Source organism: Strix aluco, chromosome 16, assembly GCF_031877795.1.
Source record: "Strix aluco isolate bStrAlu1 chromosome 16, bStrAlu1.hap1, whole genome shotgun sequence".
NCBI lineage: Eukaryota > Metazoa > Chordata > Aves > Strigiformes > Strigidae > Strix > Strix aluco.
The window spans coordinates 16,274,789-16,291,376 of NC_133946.1; the positions used below are offsets into that span (position 1 = coordinate 16,274,789).

At 39.9% G+C, this 16,588-nt stretch overlaps 2 protein-coding genes across 5 annotated transcripts in view; both read right to left on the reverse strand.

The window, feature by feature from the left end:
• UEVLD (UEV and lactate/malate dehyrogenase domains) overlaps window positions 1–11,582 on the reverse strand; it is a 20,686-nt gene extending 9,104 nt beyond the window's left edge. For 3 of the 4 annotated variants that reach the window (XM_074841846.1, XM_074841849.1, XM_074841848.1), the window contains exons 1-11: window positions 11,512–11,582; window positions 9,492–9,576; window positions 8,742–8,804; window positions 7,854–8,017; window positions 6,731–6,866; window positions 5,252–5,376; window positions 4,538–4,643; window positions 2,704–2,874; window positions 1,598–1,771; window positions 1,033–1,117; window positions 268–391 (exon numbers count right to left, since the gene is read on the reverse strand). In XM_074841846.1, the coding sequence (XP_074697947.1) occupies window positions 268–391; window positions 1,033–1,117; window positions 1,598–1,771; window positions 2,704–2,874; window positions 4,538–4,643; window positions 5,252–5,376; window positions 6,731–6,866; window positions 7,854–8,017; window positions 8,742–8,804; window positions 9,492–9,576; window positions 11,512–11,553 (1,275 nt within the window). In that variant the 5' untranslated portion in view covers window positions 11,554–11,582. Of the gene's footprint in view, window positions 1–267; window positions 392–1,032; window positions 1,118–1,597; window positions 1,772–2,491; window positions 2,571–2,703; window positions 2,875–4,537; window positions 4,644–5,251; window positions 5,377–6,730; window positions 6,867–7,853; window positions 8,018–8,741; window positions 8,805–9,491; window positions 9,577–11,511 lie in introns of those variants that run through there. The other variant, XM_074841850.1, reaches the window with a different exon arrangement.
• The window catches only part of SPTY2D1 (SPT2 chromatin protein domain containing 1), a 31,021-nt gene continuing 23,924 nt past the window's right edge, over window positions 9,492–16,588 (reverse strand). The window contains exon 7 of the mRNA XM_074841844.1: window positions 9,492–9,576. The gene's annotated coding sequence lies outside the window, so the exon portion shown is untranslated. The remainder of the gene's footprint in view (window positions 9,577–16,588) is intronic.

Here is a 16,588-nt window from a genome sequence, read left to right on the forward strand (position 1 = left end):
ATTTGAGGGGAGCTGATCAGCAACCCTGAATGTATTTTCCCTCTGGACTCTCGTATTTTGGGGAAAATAATCCAGTTTTAATGTTGGTTTTGGAATAACACAATAATTGATCTTTGCTCATTTTTGGGCTAGAATTGAAAGCTGTTGTTGGAAAAAAGTAACCAAAATAGTGCTACTTCAGAACAGTTACTTTGAGATGTTTGTGCTGTTAAAATTAATGGTCATATCATTACAGTGCCAATCAAAAGATATTAATAACACATTTACCTTTGCCAGAGTGGATACAGAATGAACCTTTCTTTTATCTTTCAGTATACTGTCAGTCAAATCAGCAACTGAGAGCCCAATAGACCAAGATCTCTGACCTTTTCCCTTTAGAACTTCCATAGCTCTATATAAACCAAGAAAAGGAGAAAAACATGATGTTTAGATTTTAATTATTCTTATTTTGGTTTATATGTAAAACCCAAAAGACGGATTAAATATACCATATCAGGTAATGTGTACTGTAAAAGCACGATTCTCTGTTTTGGAAAACAACAGAAGGGAATTAAGAATTGCTTTACAGAATTTTATGTGCAGTTTACCCACATAGTAACAATTCCCTTTTCTGTCAAGAGGTGTAACTGATACGTGGCTAATTAAATCAGGTGAATTAATCCAAACTTGTGCTTTGCTTTGAAGTAAACTGCTTCCACACAAACTGAGGAAAGTGTGCCAGAAGGCTTGTCTACCTTTTTTTTTTTTTTCAAAACACACAGACTCGCAGCTCTAATATTCTTATGTATATTCTACAAAGCTTGTCTTGTCCTTAGATCACCACAGGCACAACATTAAGAACTTCAGAAAAATAGTGGGCATATACACATATATAAAAGTGACTGACACCCAGACCTTCAATTTCCTATAAACTCCATGTTTGAATGTTTTAGAGCATTCAGAGCTCTTTATAAAGAGCTGAAGGAAAAAGCTCTGCAAACATCAAGTGCATAAACATGAAGAAAAAAACCCTTAAGATTATAATGGCATTACCTGTTAGCCACCTTTTCTCTTGAGTTACAAGCAGCCATTGCTTCTGTTTGATTTGCAACTGAATTACAACTGGTCCATGATGGTACTAAATAGAAACAAACATTTAAATGAACATCTAAACAGTGACTAGAATAGGTACCAGGTGAGGAGAAGAAAAAAAATAAAATTCAAGCTTTCCAAACTTTCCTTCCTCCACAACCACCCAAATGCAGTTGATGACCTTCTAAAGTTCCCTGGACTGCTTAAATAAACTATAGTAGCACCTGGACAGAGACACTTGCTTAAAAATGAAGTAATACGTAATAATTCTTACATTAGCAGTAACCTACCATATATTATACCACATTTCCTTCCTCTCTCAGTACGTCTAACCTTTTGCTACCACTCCAGGTCTACAGTCTTGGGCATACACCAGAACTGTATTATTTAGAACCATTATTTTTGAAAGTCTACCACCCTGCTTATGACTACCTTCATTATTTTTCTCAATTATTCTTTCATTACTCAATTACTTAAGCACTGCCAGGACATTACATACTCATAGTCATAATAAGTATCACTTTACCTTTGTCTTCCCCTTGTTCACCAATAATCCAAGCATCCTTCGCCAGCATTTGTGCTTTCAAAAGGTTTGTCAGTACGTACTGAAATCTCTCAGTATCTAGGTTGGCACCTACTCCAATAACTCTGCTTTTGGGAAATGCACTCAGCTTCCACGACACAAAGGTCATTACTTCAACTATATGTGAAAGAAAAATATGTTGACAATGAAGGACCACTCAAAATTCAACAGAACTGCAAACTACAAATCACAGTTACAAAAAACTCCGGACCAAGTTGTTTACTTTAGAAAAGGTATAAGCTACTGATATGTTCTTACATGCTTATTTCAACCTAAAACACCAAGTCAGGTGGGGAGGAGGTGAAGAAAATTCACAGTCCAGGTAAAGTTTTAAGAGAACTGAAACTTCAGTATGAGTCACCATGCTTCCCTCTACCAAAAATCTCACATGCTTCTAAATTTAATTCAGCCAGTGTTTAATTTCTTTTAATTTGGCAAGCATTCTCCATCTCCACAGCTCTAAATGATAGGAAGAGCAAGAAGCACTTGATAAATAGGAGAGAGCTGTCTTCAGTGCATTTACAGGACAGAGAGGCTCACGCTTACTTCTTCCCCTTTTAAGTAGGGTTTTTGCTTTGTCTTAGTTCACAGTATCACTGACCCAACAGATTTAAACTTTCCACCAAAACACAGCTGCACTATTTACTATCAACACTATATTATGTATTAGTAGTCTGTGAGTCTGATCATGTGGCACATAACACACATGCATCTATCCTTACTGCACAGGAGAAACATATACACATAAAACTCACAACTGACAAGACGACAGCCAATGGATGCTAATCTTGTAGATACAATCAGGTTGAAACTATGTACAGAGACATAAATACATACCTTTTATACAAAACAAAGTATACTATTTTCTTTTATCTTGGTAACAGTAAAGAAAAAACCCTCAGTGTCCTGCTCAAAGCTGAAAAGGAAAACATCTTTCAGAGTAGCAAGAATTTTTGACTAAGAAGTGTATTCAGCAGTAACGTATTTTTAAAACAGGCCAAAGAGGAAACCAGCTGAGGGACAGAACATAAGGTGAAGTACCAACATACCTGGATGAGAAGCAACAAGGAGAACAGTGTTCTGACTGTAGTGCGATATTGCTGGGATAATTCCTCTGAACAAATCCACATTGCTTTGTATGACATCAAGATAAGTCTGAGCATTACCCAGAGAATTAACTGTAAGTACCACAACTTTTGAATCAGCTGAAGCAGAAAAATCTGAAAATATAAAGAAAAAATATTTTTAAAATGTATGTCATTCTAAGTTTTGGATGCAAAATGAAGACCCATCCTAAAGACTGAACTGCAACATCCATCTTAGTTAGGGATTCTTTGCCTCCTGTTTACCCCCATATCCCCCAGTGTGAAATCTGGGGCACTTCCACAGCACCTGTAAGACACAGCTCTCCCACAGAACTACTTTCCCATTTCATAGTTGGCAAACACAGAAGACAGTCTGCAGTTTGTCCAAGGTTACAGAGTGGAGGCCTGAAAACATCTAGATGGGGTTGACAGATAAGTTTTTCCAAAGTTTTCTTGGAGAGAAAAAAAAAATATCCATAAAAAGGCTCCTTCATTTTTATTCCAAGTTTTAAAGAAGGGGAAAGACTTTTACTCTTTTGCCTGAGGCTTCTATAATTTTTGATCTTATAGCTCAATCAAGGACATGTAGACAACCATAAAGTGTTCCAAAAGTCTATTCATTAGCTCAAGTAAAAGACACATATTTATTAGCCCAAGAAAACACACAACCACATTTGCTGCAGAAATTCATAGATATAAGCATGCTAAAGTAACAGGTGACAGTGTATAAGCATTTTGCAGTATTGTAACACTACTAATAGCATAGCCAGCAATAACATATAAGCTGTTTGCAGCTCAGCTAAATGTAAATATATAATAGGTAACCATAAAGGCACAGAGATTTGTGGTACAGTTGTACTACCAGGGTTCAGGAAAAAATGTGCTTGCAGTAAAACCTGCAAGGTAAGATCAAAGGATGTAGAGCAGGCAATGTCAAGGGCAAAAGAAGCAGGTAAGATGACTGGTGGAATCAAAACAACTCCCTGTCCTCAAAATAAGATAAATTACATCAGAAGCAGAAGAAAGCCCCCCGTTTCATCTCGGAGGGGGCACAAGGAACATAAACACATGACACACAAGCAAGGAAAAATGGGGAAGTTGCTCAACTCAGTTCCGGCTTCCCCCATGGAAGAGCTCTTGAGCTGCACCACCTCGACCTCTGCAACTAAGACCATCAATGACTATAACCATCATCACTAATTATGGGACATGGCATTGACTCTTGAATTGTACATTCCCAGCCAACTGGGAAGAAGATTGTTAAGAACTAATTGTTTGATTATGCAGTGATAATGATTAAAAACTGACTATTGGCCATGTGCACGTTTAATGAACATCAACTTAGGAAAGTAGCATTTTGAAACTTACCTTCATTCATCAGCCTTTTTAACACTGCTCTCACAGCTATCTCTAAATCCCTTAACATACACATATTTTTTCCCCCCTTCCTTCCCTCTATGACACTGAAGTACTAGCTTGGCCTCTCTATATTTCTGCATGAGTCCAATTTCAGCATTAGCCTCTTACCCTGGAAGTACAGACTCACACACTTTCACCTCATAAACAGAATTTTAAAAGCCTGAAATAAAAGCAATGCAAGCTTTGCTGAACCTTCCCTTCCTAATTTTACCCTGAAAGGATGAAGAAAGCAAGCAGTCATGAAAAGATAACAACATCTTTTTTAAAAAGATGGCCTACATGCCAGAGCCTCTGTATCCCCCCTGAGTGTCTTGCTCTCATTAAAACGAGCACAAGCACACACAGTACTCACTCCCATTCCAGAAACAACATCTGATACCTTTGCTGATCTCCACATTTGGCAGAGCAAAGATCTCCAAGTCCATGGTCCCTCCTTTTGCTGCACCTTCAGAAAGATCCAAAAGAACCACCTTGTCTGCAGCACCCTGTATGAATAAAAAAAATGCAGATCGACAATAAAACAAACCAAAACTTGTTCTTGTGGGGTGAGGAATAAAAACCAGTATTCCTCCAATTCCAGTGTTTGTTGTAATGTGTATAAAACAAAATTGCTGACCAAATTACTGTCAAATCACAAGAAAAAGAATTTAGTTTGGTGAGTTTAATTGGAAAATTATTATGAAACAAATAAAAAACTCACAAAACCACTTCTGGGAAGTTATAAATGTTGATGTTACTGTCATGTCTGAGCATGCAGTCATAATGAAGTACAGACCATCTAGAGATGATCCTTTTCCAGGGGACCAGGAGATCCCAACTGTAAGAAGCTACCACTCTGGCAAAAATCCTTTAACTAAGGATTATCAAAATAAGTTAATTCAATATTCAACACTTTGTATTTAAAAATCTGACTGAGAAAACAGGGCAGAAAGTAACACTTCTGTGTGTCTATAAGTTAACTGAAGAGGTAAATGACATAAGCAGTGACATGGCTATTAAAACTGTGGAGTTTTTTCTATGTGTCAGATGCTAAGAACTAGATTAGAAGCCTCTCTATTAATTGGGTCTGTTGCTATTTATAATAATTATGTACCTTTGCTGCAACTGCTAGCACACATGCAATGCCAAGATCTCCAGCTCCAACAACAGTAATTTTATTAAAATATCCTTCATTTCTGCATCCACCAATTTTACTCTTTGATTTCATGTCAGTCTCTCCTACAATTAAAAGAAAACCAGAAATTTAAGTACTGACCCACACTATATCAATACAAGTATTGCTGCTTCATAAAGGATCATGGTTGTGCCAGAGTTAAACCAAATTACATAAACTTCTTCAAAATAGCAGCCAAGTCTGACCACAGAAAATTCATCACAACTTGCAAGGTGTAAAACACAAGCATTGCTCTCTCGATAGGAATGCTTTTTCACTAAGAAAATACGAGCATAAAAATAGTAAGAAGCTAGACACTAAGACCATACAAACAATACTCCCTTTGCTGTTGTTACAGGTGTGAATACATACCATGGTCATAAAATTTACTGTAAAAGATTTCATATTTTGAAAAGACATGAAAAATGAAATTGGATTAAAATACAATTATCTCAGGTTGTTTAGCCAATGCTCCTGGTAACACGAATCTCATTCTGAGTGAAGTGCAGAGAGACTTATAACAGAGACATTAAGATTGATTGCCTAGAAATGTGTATTGTGTGTGTACACACATCTGTGCTCACAACCACTTACGTATATGCAATTACCAGAAGAAACAGAAGAAAATGGTTAAAGGGAAAGGTTTTCACTAGTTGGCACAGTTCATCAGCTGTGATGTCACTAAAAGAAGGAAGAAGAAAAGACTGACCTCAAGAAAATGTGTCAGGATGAAGACCAAGAGGACTGGAGTCATAAAATACCCAGATAAGGAAAACATGAGAACTGTGAAATTCAGGAATTTTGCCCAAGATGTACAATAGGTGAGATAAATGAGGGAAAAATGCCAAATAGTATCCACTCCCAAAGGGTATAAAAGACAAGTCCAAAATCAGCTTATCACCACTGAACAAGAAACCAAGAGACATGACATGGACTCAACAGCCATCCCTCCTCATCCTTGGTGTGCACGCCAATGACTCCGGTCAGACGGGTCTCAGGGCTTGCGACTACGGACGTGAGAGTGTGAGGGAATGGGATTTGAGTGAATGAATGATTGCCATCGGGTAAAATCAACTTGTTTATAATAAAATCACATTTCCCTTCCACAAGATCTCACATTGAGTTTTGCTGCAGTAATTTCCAACAAATTAGTACCACCAAGCATACAGCATTTTTCAGTAGGCTTAAATGCAAACAGCCAAAATGAGCTGCTTACTGAAATAAAGAGAATCTGAGCTCTCTGTTCAAAAAGAGGCACTTTTGATTTTACAGAGAAAATACCAAACACTGTGGACATGCAAACACCAAAAATTCAGGTATTAAAATTGTGTAGGCATCTTTGTGATATCAAGCAATAACAATAAATAAAACATATATTGTATAAGAACATTACAAACAAATATATGAAAACATCCACACCTTCAGTAATCTTTGCAATGTAGGAGAGAAGTTCCGATTGCCTGGCTGCATCTGAAGGTGACAGTGAATACAAAGGGAGCTCTTCCTCAAATTTTGCAATCATTTCCTTGATTAATCCAGTAACAGTTGATTTAGGCTGAAATATAGCAATACAGAAGACAAAACTGCTCATTAGCTATTTCATATAGTGGTATCAGCTGTAAACTGCAGTAGTTCATTAAGAACTGCAGTAGTTCATTTAATCAAATTATAAATATTGACACCCTTAACACTTACATAAACACTTAAGGGAAAGAAAAGCATCACTTTTTGAGAAGATACTTTCCAAACAGGAGTATGAATTAAAAGGAATTTAACAAAAAGGAATTATAAAATTGAAATTATCAGTGCAACTAGTTTTTGAAGGCATCGATGAACATATGGAAGCCTTTGATATAGCCACATCCAATATTATAAACAGGACAAATGATAGCTAAAAGAAGGATAGTTCTTCTCAGACAAGCTTAACTGTCCAGAGTTTTGGCAATTCAGTCCTCCTTTGGGCAAAACACACAGTGAAGTTAGTAGAAGTTCCCAGGGTAATTTCTCTATCAGTAACATAAACTATATCCCATCCATTTCAGAAAACTAGCATTCATTAAATAATTTTTACTGGTCTGGCAGTCATATTTAAGTAAGTTATTTAATACAGTGCATAAAATTGCTTAGCAACAGCACTGGCTTTTGAATCTCCACGCTAATGTTTCAGAGTGCTGCTGAGATATACCCAAAAGGTAGAAACTTCCATTGAACTTTCTTGAGGGATACTCATTGGTCTAGTATTATTATTCACTATTCACAGCAACAAAGGAAAAAGTATCATGAGGCTTATATTGCTTTGTAACAAAGTCAGTCCCTTTGTGCTTCAGCTTAAAATAATTTTCCTTACAATCACTTACAACTTTTTTCAGACTGTCCAAAAGCCATAATTTCAAGAGATGTAACATTCTGCTTCTCTTTGCATAATCATTAACAAAAAATGCAAAAAACAAAAAGCCCCAAGCTCCTCTCCACTGATCTCCATGCGATACCATGCACTTATTCCCAAATACTTCCCTCCCCTGTCAGCCTCTCCACCTCTTACATGGCTCCAGTTTTGCAGGTAGGGCAGATAAATCCTGCCATGAGCATCAACATGCTTTCCCACCGAAATGCCCATGTTCACAGTCGGCTTCAAGAAGCAAATGGGGGGAGCAAAGGGATGAGAATCCAGAATCCACAGATGAATAGGAATGTTATAGGAATTACCTGTTCAACACAAAATAAAAATTACTAGCTTCTGCACTGAGAAGAGGCACTAAAAACCAAGCATGTGTGCATGTGATTCACACTTCACAGTAACAAAGAAAAGCCTGACAGATCACTTTCTAGATTCACACTGGGAAGTATGTTACTAGAATTAGTTAATAATAACAGACTTGTCTGGATCAACCTGAAGTGCTACCAATTGTGTCTTTCTTAATATAAAGCTTTGTTGTTGCTTTGTTTCCCAGGGTATTCAATCAGCTAACACATCTCCTTCTCTGGGCAAACAAATCTCCTATAGCTACCCATTTCATATGTATTTTAGGCCTCAACAACTGATGCAGAGGCTCTTTTTACCTTGGACTTCAAAGGCTTTGAGTTAAAACCCAAAAAATTACCTACTAGTTATTTTTGGACACTGCCTATACAAGCATAGGGCTTGTAGAGTTCACGCAACCTCATTTGAACCAAAAAGTTTGCCTACACAGTCTCAAACTACATGATTTTTTTAAATAGTTAATTGGCTTATCTAATTAACACCACCTTATTTCAGCATCTGTGTGTGCATGAAGGCACTTGTTTATGCAATAGAAGTGGCTTCTGCCAATTCATGCAAAATCCTTTATAGCCATCTTTAAAGAAGCTGCACAGCATATTGTTAAGAGGCAGTACCCAACATATCTTACAATTAGATTGATAACTGTTAAGGAAATTATATTTATCTTACCATATTTCACTGGAACAGTACCACTGAAATTCAGGAGGTCCTTCTGGGATCCATCCTTGAAGGCTGCAGTTAAAAATGTGATTTTAAGAAATAATAAATCCTTTTGAATCTGGCACAGCAATCCCATCCACAACTACCAATATACAACGCTAGTTTTTCTTTAGAAACCAAATACGCTGCTCCTGGAAGAACTAAGGCTAGAACATTACTAAGGTCCCCCCTCCCCCTTTGAGATAATTTCTTAATGTAACCTTAATGAAAATTGCATTGGTACAACTAAGCGCATCATTAGTCTGAAAATCCCTTGTCCTGGGTAATTCTGGTGTTGTAGGAACTTTCAGTTAGGCTGAGGGATTATGGAAGTTACGCTTGATAAACTAAAGACATCCGAATGCTTTTGATGGGATATGGGATAAGTGCTGTTCCAGATAAAGAATTCAGAAGAACATCAATCTTCTTTAATTACTGACAAGTTAAAATAAAATGAAATTTAGAGAATGAGTGGCTTAGGTTTTTATATCACAGAATCATATTATGTATATTTATATATATATGTATAATTGTATGTATGCATTCTTGGAAGAACTTTCAGAAATAGTCACATAGCAAGAGAAATTTTACTGCAAGTCAAAATAAAGAGGAACGCCACTGAGAGATACTCACACTACTTAGGTTCTATTATACACAGTCTGAATTTATGGCAAGTAAGAATCCCCACAATTAGTTGAGAGTAACTGTATCACTTCTTACTGTATGTGTTCATGGAGAATGTGAAGTTTGGGTAGGTCTTGTTAACATTCTTTAGTTCTTCTATGGTCAGGTCTCTGAATTTATACTGCAAAGGGGGGAGAAAAAAAGAAAGTCTGGAAAAAAATGTTTCAATTCAAAGGCTTCTTCTTTCATTACCAGAGATAGAGAAAAGGAACCAAGAGAAAGTAGAAACACCAGAAGGGGCAGGTAATAATTACTTGCAGTATTATAAATAGTTTGGGTATGAAATAAACTCTCAAAAAACCCTGATACCTTTAAAGCTTGCTTTTTTTTTTTTGGTATCACAGGTCTGCTGTTGATACATTAGAACTCAAATTCTGAACATCCTTATACACCATTCTTTCCCCTTTACAGCTCTGTGAGCAGAGGCTTAATAAAATTTAGTCTCCTCTGCACACAATAATTAAAACCAATATAAAAGTATAAACCTCTTAGAAAAAAAGAGGTCATCTTACTCCTGACACAGTTACTACTGAAAACTCAAATCCACCTGCGTACATTTTAGAAGAGTTTCGTAAGATGTCGATTTCCACAAACATATTAAATGTGTAAGTAATCAGCCTCTGGGAAATTTTTTCCATGTTTAAGCTGTCCTTGAGAGCTAAGAAAATTCAAAGTAATGCATTCCTCTTTCCCACTGGCAGAAAACCTGCCCACAGATTAACAGAAGTATTGATGCTTGAAATGGGATCTGAAAGTAACTGTCAGCAAGAATGAATCACTGCTACTTCATTTAGACTGTCCCCAGCCAGTCCAATACCCCAACTTCCAAGAGATTTGCATCCTCCCACATTTGAAAGTTATGAAGAATATTTTTCCATTTCCTAGAGTAGAGCACCTGCTTCTCATTTTAGGAAGTCTGGAGTTGTCCTGGAACCCTCGCCTAAGCAAACACAACTGCAGCCTGACAGTGGCTTAAATCGCTTCTCACTGCACAGGAATACTTGTCACATAAGAGCAGCTAAAATCTACAATCTCTTCAGAAAGGCACCCCACCAGAAACAGCAGCAATACTACAAGCTACGTGGATGGCACGATTATTTTCCACTCTGTACAAGAAAACACAAAGCTGCTGAAAAGAAACGCCTTTTAGTCACCTTCTCCCCATTCAGTCTTACGGGCTACTGTGAAGTCAAGCAGCAAAAAAACAGTACTCAACGCTGCCCAAATTAGTACTGTTTACATGAATTTAATGCACTTTCAGAAGCGTTGGTACATCTGGTTGTGAAATCAAAGGCATCTTTCCCCAGCTGATCCCCTGCTTATTAATGCAAAATGAGGCATTCCGAATATGTTGTTCTTTTCTAAAGATCAGAAGATTTATGAGGTGAGTCAGACACAGCCCTTGCTCATTTTGCACCTAAAATTATCTGGCATGCCCCAAATTTAAATACGCGTTTCTCATACGGAAATTAAAGCATCTTTACCTCAGAGGGATGCTGTAAAAATAAATCTGTTTCTAAAGCGTGGAGATAGTAATGCAGCGGCTGTCCCCTCAAAAACCCGAAGGAGATGAGTAACTCTTCACACAGAGGAAGGTTTCAGGTGCATGCAGCACATCACACGCGGTACCGCGCCCTGCACCTCAGGGATGAAACCCCGCGCGGCCCAGCTTTAACCTCAGTTGCAGCGCGGCAACGTAAATCCCGCACCCCGGACGGGACAGAAGGGTTTCACAAGCGGTGGTGAGGAAATTAAAGCCAGCAGAGAGCAGGAGGATGACTGAACTGCAACACTCCCTTAGCCCAGCCCTGCCCTCCCAGCACCTCATTTTTTTGACTCGCGGGAACTTTTGCCGACCGGGGGCCGCATCCCTCAGGCTACACGCCTCTCCTGCTTCAGGTAAGCCGCTCCGCTCCCTCCGCCCCGCCTAAAAACCCGGCATTTTCCTCCGCCCCGCCTAAAAAGCCGCCATTTCCCGCCGCCGCCCCCCAGCCCCCCCCGTTTGGCGCCGCCTCAGCGGGGCCCGCGCGCCCCCTCCCCGCCCGGGCGCGCGCACCTTGCCCAGCTGCTTCCGCAGCGCCTCCTCCGACAGCGCCATGGCGGCGGCGGGGCGGGGCCGCCTCCCGGCAGCCCCCGCGCCTCCCTCAGGCGGTGGCCGCGGCGTCACCGGCTCAGCCCAGGGGAACCGTGGAAAAAAAAAAAAAAAAAAAAAAAAAAGTTCCTTTAAAAATTGTCTTTCTAATGGATCTGCGAGCGGGAGGTCAAATAAACGCTTCAGTACGTTACCACGACAGGTGAATGCAAAGAGCTTTCAGCTGGGTGCCATTGCCGCCCATGGTATACACCAACCTGCCAGCCAGGCTGCGGCCTCTAAAAAGGCTGAAATCTGTGGAAAACCCCCCCAAACTTACAGCTGTCCGGCAGCCCCCTGAAAGGGCTCAAACCAGTGAATTTCTGATTAAGTCTAAACTGTGATGCATGAAAGTTTTGCTTGTGTTGCCCAAGGACTCCTCAACCGTTTTTCCTAGGCCTCTAAATGGTAAAGTAAAAGGCTCCCTATATAGCTCACTGATAGCAGCCTTCAACGGGCACTTGGGCAAACTAAGATAAGGGGAACTCGAACAAAAGGACACAGAGATACAATCTAGGGAGGATGATCTCACTGATTTAGGAAGAAGACACCTGGACTTAAGAGCGGACACCATGAAGAAGACCATGTACTTCTTCCCTCGACCACCGAAGACCCTCACTCTATTTTTACTACACGTGCTCAGACTATGTAAATGAATTCTGGGAACTCATTATCGTAAGACACTCCTTTCCAGGAAATCTAATATGTATTATTTGTGTGTATGTAAACTGACGTCCCTTGCTAGTTCTTGGGAGCCCTTATGGTAGAGAATCCTCAGGGCGACCCCAGTGCTGCTAATAAAGAATACCTGCTGAACAGTTCTATTGGATTCTGATTGTTGAGAAAATTTCCTCGTCTCGCCACTTAGACATGTTCTTCAAGACGACAGCCATGGGTATGCCCCACTGGCCCTACGGAGAGCAGAGGTCTTGCAAGTTCCCCACACACTGACCCCGAGGCACCCCCTGGGCAGGTGCTATCCTGGAGTATGCCTGCCATTTCCTGTGCGGCAAAGGCGTTAGCTGTTTATGCAAGAGAAGGTTGTGATATCACTGGCAGAATTCCTAAAAGAACACATAAAGATTTTAAGCTGTTTCTGCATGCTCTGCTAACAAAGCAGAACCTGAGAGACACTTTTTTCAAGTGGCACAAGCCCTCTAACAGAATCAGTTGCTGTAGTTCAGCAGACTTAACTTACACACACTGAGGATCTACTTTCTGGCCCTTTGGAGCTTTCTCAATGAATCAGCATCTGATTATTTTTAAATATTGCTTATTAAGACATGATGTTCTCTGTATCAGAGAGATGTATAATGTAGAGCAGATACTTTAATTTCCAGCTGTCCACATTCAATGCAACTGAGTTTCAGGAGGAGATATTAATAGACATCCCAACTTAGAGAAGAGAGACTGACCTTGTCACCAAACGGGATAAAACAACTTATCAACACCAATATGATGTAGATAAGCAGACACTTCTTTATTAACGGCTGGGTGCATAGGGGAGTCATCTCACCAACAATGCACCCCTAACTTGTGTAAGACAGATTATATAGGATACAGTAATACATAATAACTTCTCATACATAAACATGCTAATTCCCGTAACTCATTTCCTTATTCCCATCTCTTTCCGGTCACATGCACTTGAGTCCTGAAATGAGTCGGAGAGCTGCTTGTGCAACCAACGACTCAAAAGAAAGACCCCTCAATGTTCTTGTCTCAAGAACTTTGGCTCACATTACAATTTTAACATGCTTCAAGGTCCTTTCACAATGTATCCTTTAGAACATCCTGGTCGACAGGGTAATAAATTGTCCTTACCAAACAGCCTAACAATAGTACCTGGTCATGAATCTTATTCTTTGAATAGAAATCTGGTTAATGATTATTACCAGCCTACACAGCCTTAGCCTGGGACTTTACAAAGGCCTTTGTAGCAGCATGACTGGTTGTATGGTTACTCTAAACTAAATACAATATTTCTATGGCTACTTAAAACATTACACAACTGGTTTTTTTCTAACTATTATAAAACCGATACACTTATAAAATTCTATTTAATTGATTAGGCCTAATCATTCCTTATTTAAATCGAAATAATAAAAATCATTTAAATCAACTCAATAACAAATCTTCTCTGCAACAGGATGCTAGGACCGTTACATGTTGGTCTTGCACTTGACAATCCCAGCTAGGTGGATTCACAACAGCATTTTGTATCCAGGGTTGTGAAAGCCTGTCCAGAAGCAGAAACCACAGCTTGGCATTTAGGAGCACAGCATCCCATGGCTGCAGCAGCAGCAGGAGTGGTGGAAATGGCCAGGCTGGGACTCAGCCCCTAGCAAGTGACAGCTGGGGCTTTGTGAACCCCAGGCAAGGGGGAAAGGTTTATGGGACCTCTTGAATGGGTGAGACATAGGGTAGGATGCCAAACTCACCACGGCCTGCCTGTGAACAGGAGATATGGTGAGGACCACCTTCCCTCCTTCCTGGTGGTCTCACGTTGCTTGGTCCTACAGTTCCTCAAGGTCCATATTTGTGCAGAAGCTGTTGACCTCCAGGTCAGTGTTTGCAGGGCAGGGATGTGTGAAACAGCAGCAGCAACTCGGCACATCCGCTCCAAGCCCCCGGCCCTACTCTGTAGGTGTGAGGTGGGCAGTGTCCTAGGTGCTGTGTCCCACCGGCCCAGAGAAGCCCAGAAAAGCCCCTGCCCTGAAGAGGGGAGGGAGGAAGTTTGTCTTGGGGACTGTCGCCATATAACCTTGCTCACTGCTGTCTCTGGGGAGGTGGGTGCTGTGGTAGAGACCCTCAGTAAACAGGGCAAAGTGTTCTGGGCAACCTGGTGTTTGTGGTAGGAGAAACAGGTAATAAAAGCTTTACCAGGACCCCGAGAGCTCTGGTCTGGGACACATGCAATGGCAGCTGCCTTCACCCCAGCCTCCTACAGCCTCCATGGCTACGTGTTTTTTGCAGAGTGGAAACATAGCAAACCCTATGATGAGCCATTATGGAATGATCTGCATGAACATTTATCTAAACCCTTTTAAGTGACAATTTAAAAATCATTTTGTTTCACAAAGGCCCTTAGCACAGACTAATGTTTGAGAATACAGCATTCCTTCTAAATTTTTAATCTCAAGCATTTAAATTTTTAATTTCTCCCTATTTCACAGTAAAAACAGCTAGGAAAGTCTGATAGTTATTTATGGTTATTAGCAGGTTAGGTGTTTGGAAACACTTTTAGAAATCTGTTTATACGTAACCAAAATAATCCTAGAAACCAGAATAGTAACAATATACCCATAGTAGTGACACGCCACTGTTGTCTCAAGAGCAGTAATACCACGTCTGTGCAAAACTTAGGGGTCACCCTTGACTAAGCCTGCACCCAAACTACAGATCCAAATTTCTTACTACTCACTGTTCAAACACTCCTTTAAATTCAGAGCTGTGTCTGTCTGTGCCTTCTGACTCAAAGTCTGCTCTAAACGTCATTTGCCATGAATAATTCTGTATTAAATGAACAGATCCTAATGCCAAGTAATCTCTAGGTAATGAAGTATCTTGCTAGGAGGCTAATGTTCTGCCCACAGAGAACACAGCCTTGCTACCCCACGTACCACCCTGTACCCATCCTCTAGTGGTTCCTCTCCCCCCGCATCTCTTGATCTCTACCTTTCATTAAAGTTCCCTTCTATATTGGAGTTTCTGAAGCTGGCTCTCAACTTCCCTAGCCCCGCACCTCCCAAGCATTAAGCAAGAAGGAAGCCACCAGTACAATTGTCATTTCTGAAGATAGTTTCTGCTAGTTATTTGCTTCATCTGTGTGTTTACACACTCGCTTTAATCAAAGTAGTATGAGTCAGGCCAGAAGCACTCGGAGTAGTGCTGAAGTTGAACCTGGACAGATGGAGAGATACGGACAGCTCCTGGAGCAATGAGGGTGTTCTCTTAAATGCAGTCTTGAAGATAAACACACCTTGCCTTACACCATCACTGGCTGGTTGTAAGACAGTAATGGGATGTCCTTTACTGGACATACTAGATTTTAATCTGCTACAAAAAGGTTTGTTCTTTTATGTGATTGTCTATTGGCCAGAGTTTTGACTAACATCGCATTGAATTAGTGTCAAATTTTATATGATTTCTAGAGGTAAAAATATGAAACTTGGCTTTCAGGATCAAGTCATATATTATCAGTGTCTCTGCTCTAGGAAAGCTTTCAAATGCATATCGACTTCCAACACATAATCTGGTAAAGCCAGTGTGACTGGTACCGCTGTCCTCTTCCAAATGAGGCCATAGCATTTTGCATATACTTACCAAACAAGCTACAGAAAATTCCCCAAACTGGCATTTATCGAGCAATACATCCAATTCGTACTTTATTATAACTCCTTTCTCCATAAAAGCTCACCCTATATATTCAAAACCAGCATTTTGCCACCAGTATGGGTCCTCTTACTGAGATGTTTTCTTTGAGACGTGGTAGAAAATTTAAGATGGTTAATTATACAGAAAATAAGCTGCAGTTTCTCAGATGCTAAGGGAGAGGGCAAAATAAAGTGACAGTCTGGTGGAACATGGAGCTAGTTCTACAGCATGTAGCTTCTGATTTTTATTCAGCTCCACACAAGAGGAAAATTGCATCATTTTTACTGTTTTATACTTTCACACTCTAAATACTCTCATTCTTCTGCTTACCCGTGGGCATCCTGTATCTCTAGCTAGGTACACTAGCATAGGGCTAAGCCAAGGAAAAGGGGTCTCTAACATGAAACTACAATTCAGGAAGCATTTCAAAGAATTTTCTCCAGTGGAGACAATCATGCAATACTGAATTGTCCAAATTAAGAGTAATGGAATGGAAATTATAAGTTGAACTTACAAATATTAAATGGTATGGGAAAAATTTGTACTTCTCATATGCTCAAGTGATCACTCCAGATACTGAACTTCAGGGAAGAAATGAAGACCAACTGCACACAAGTGGCAGGAG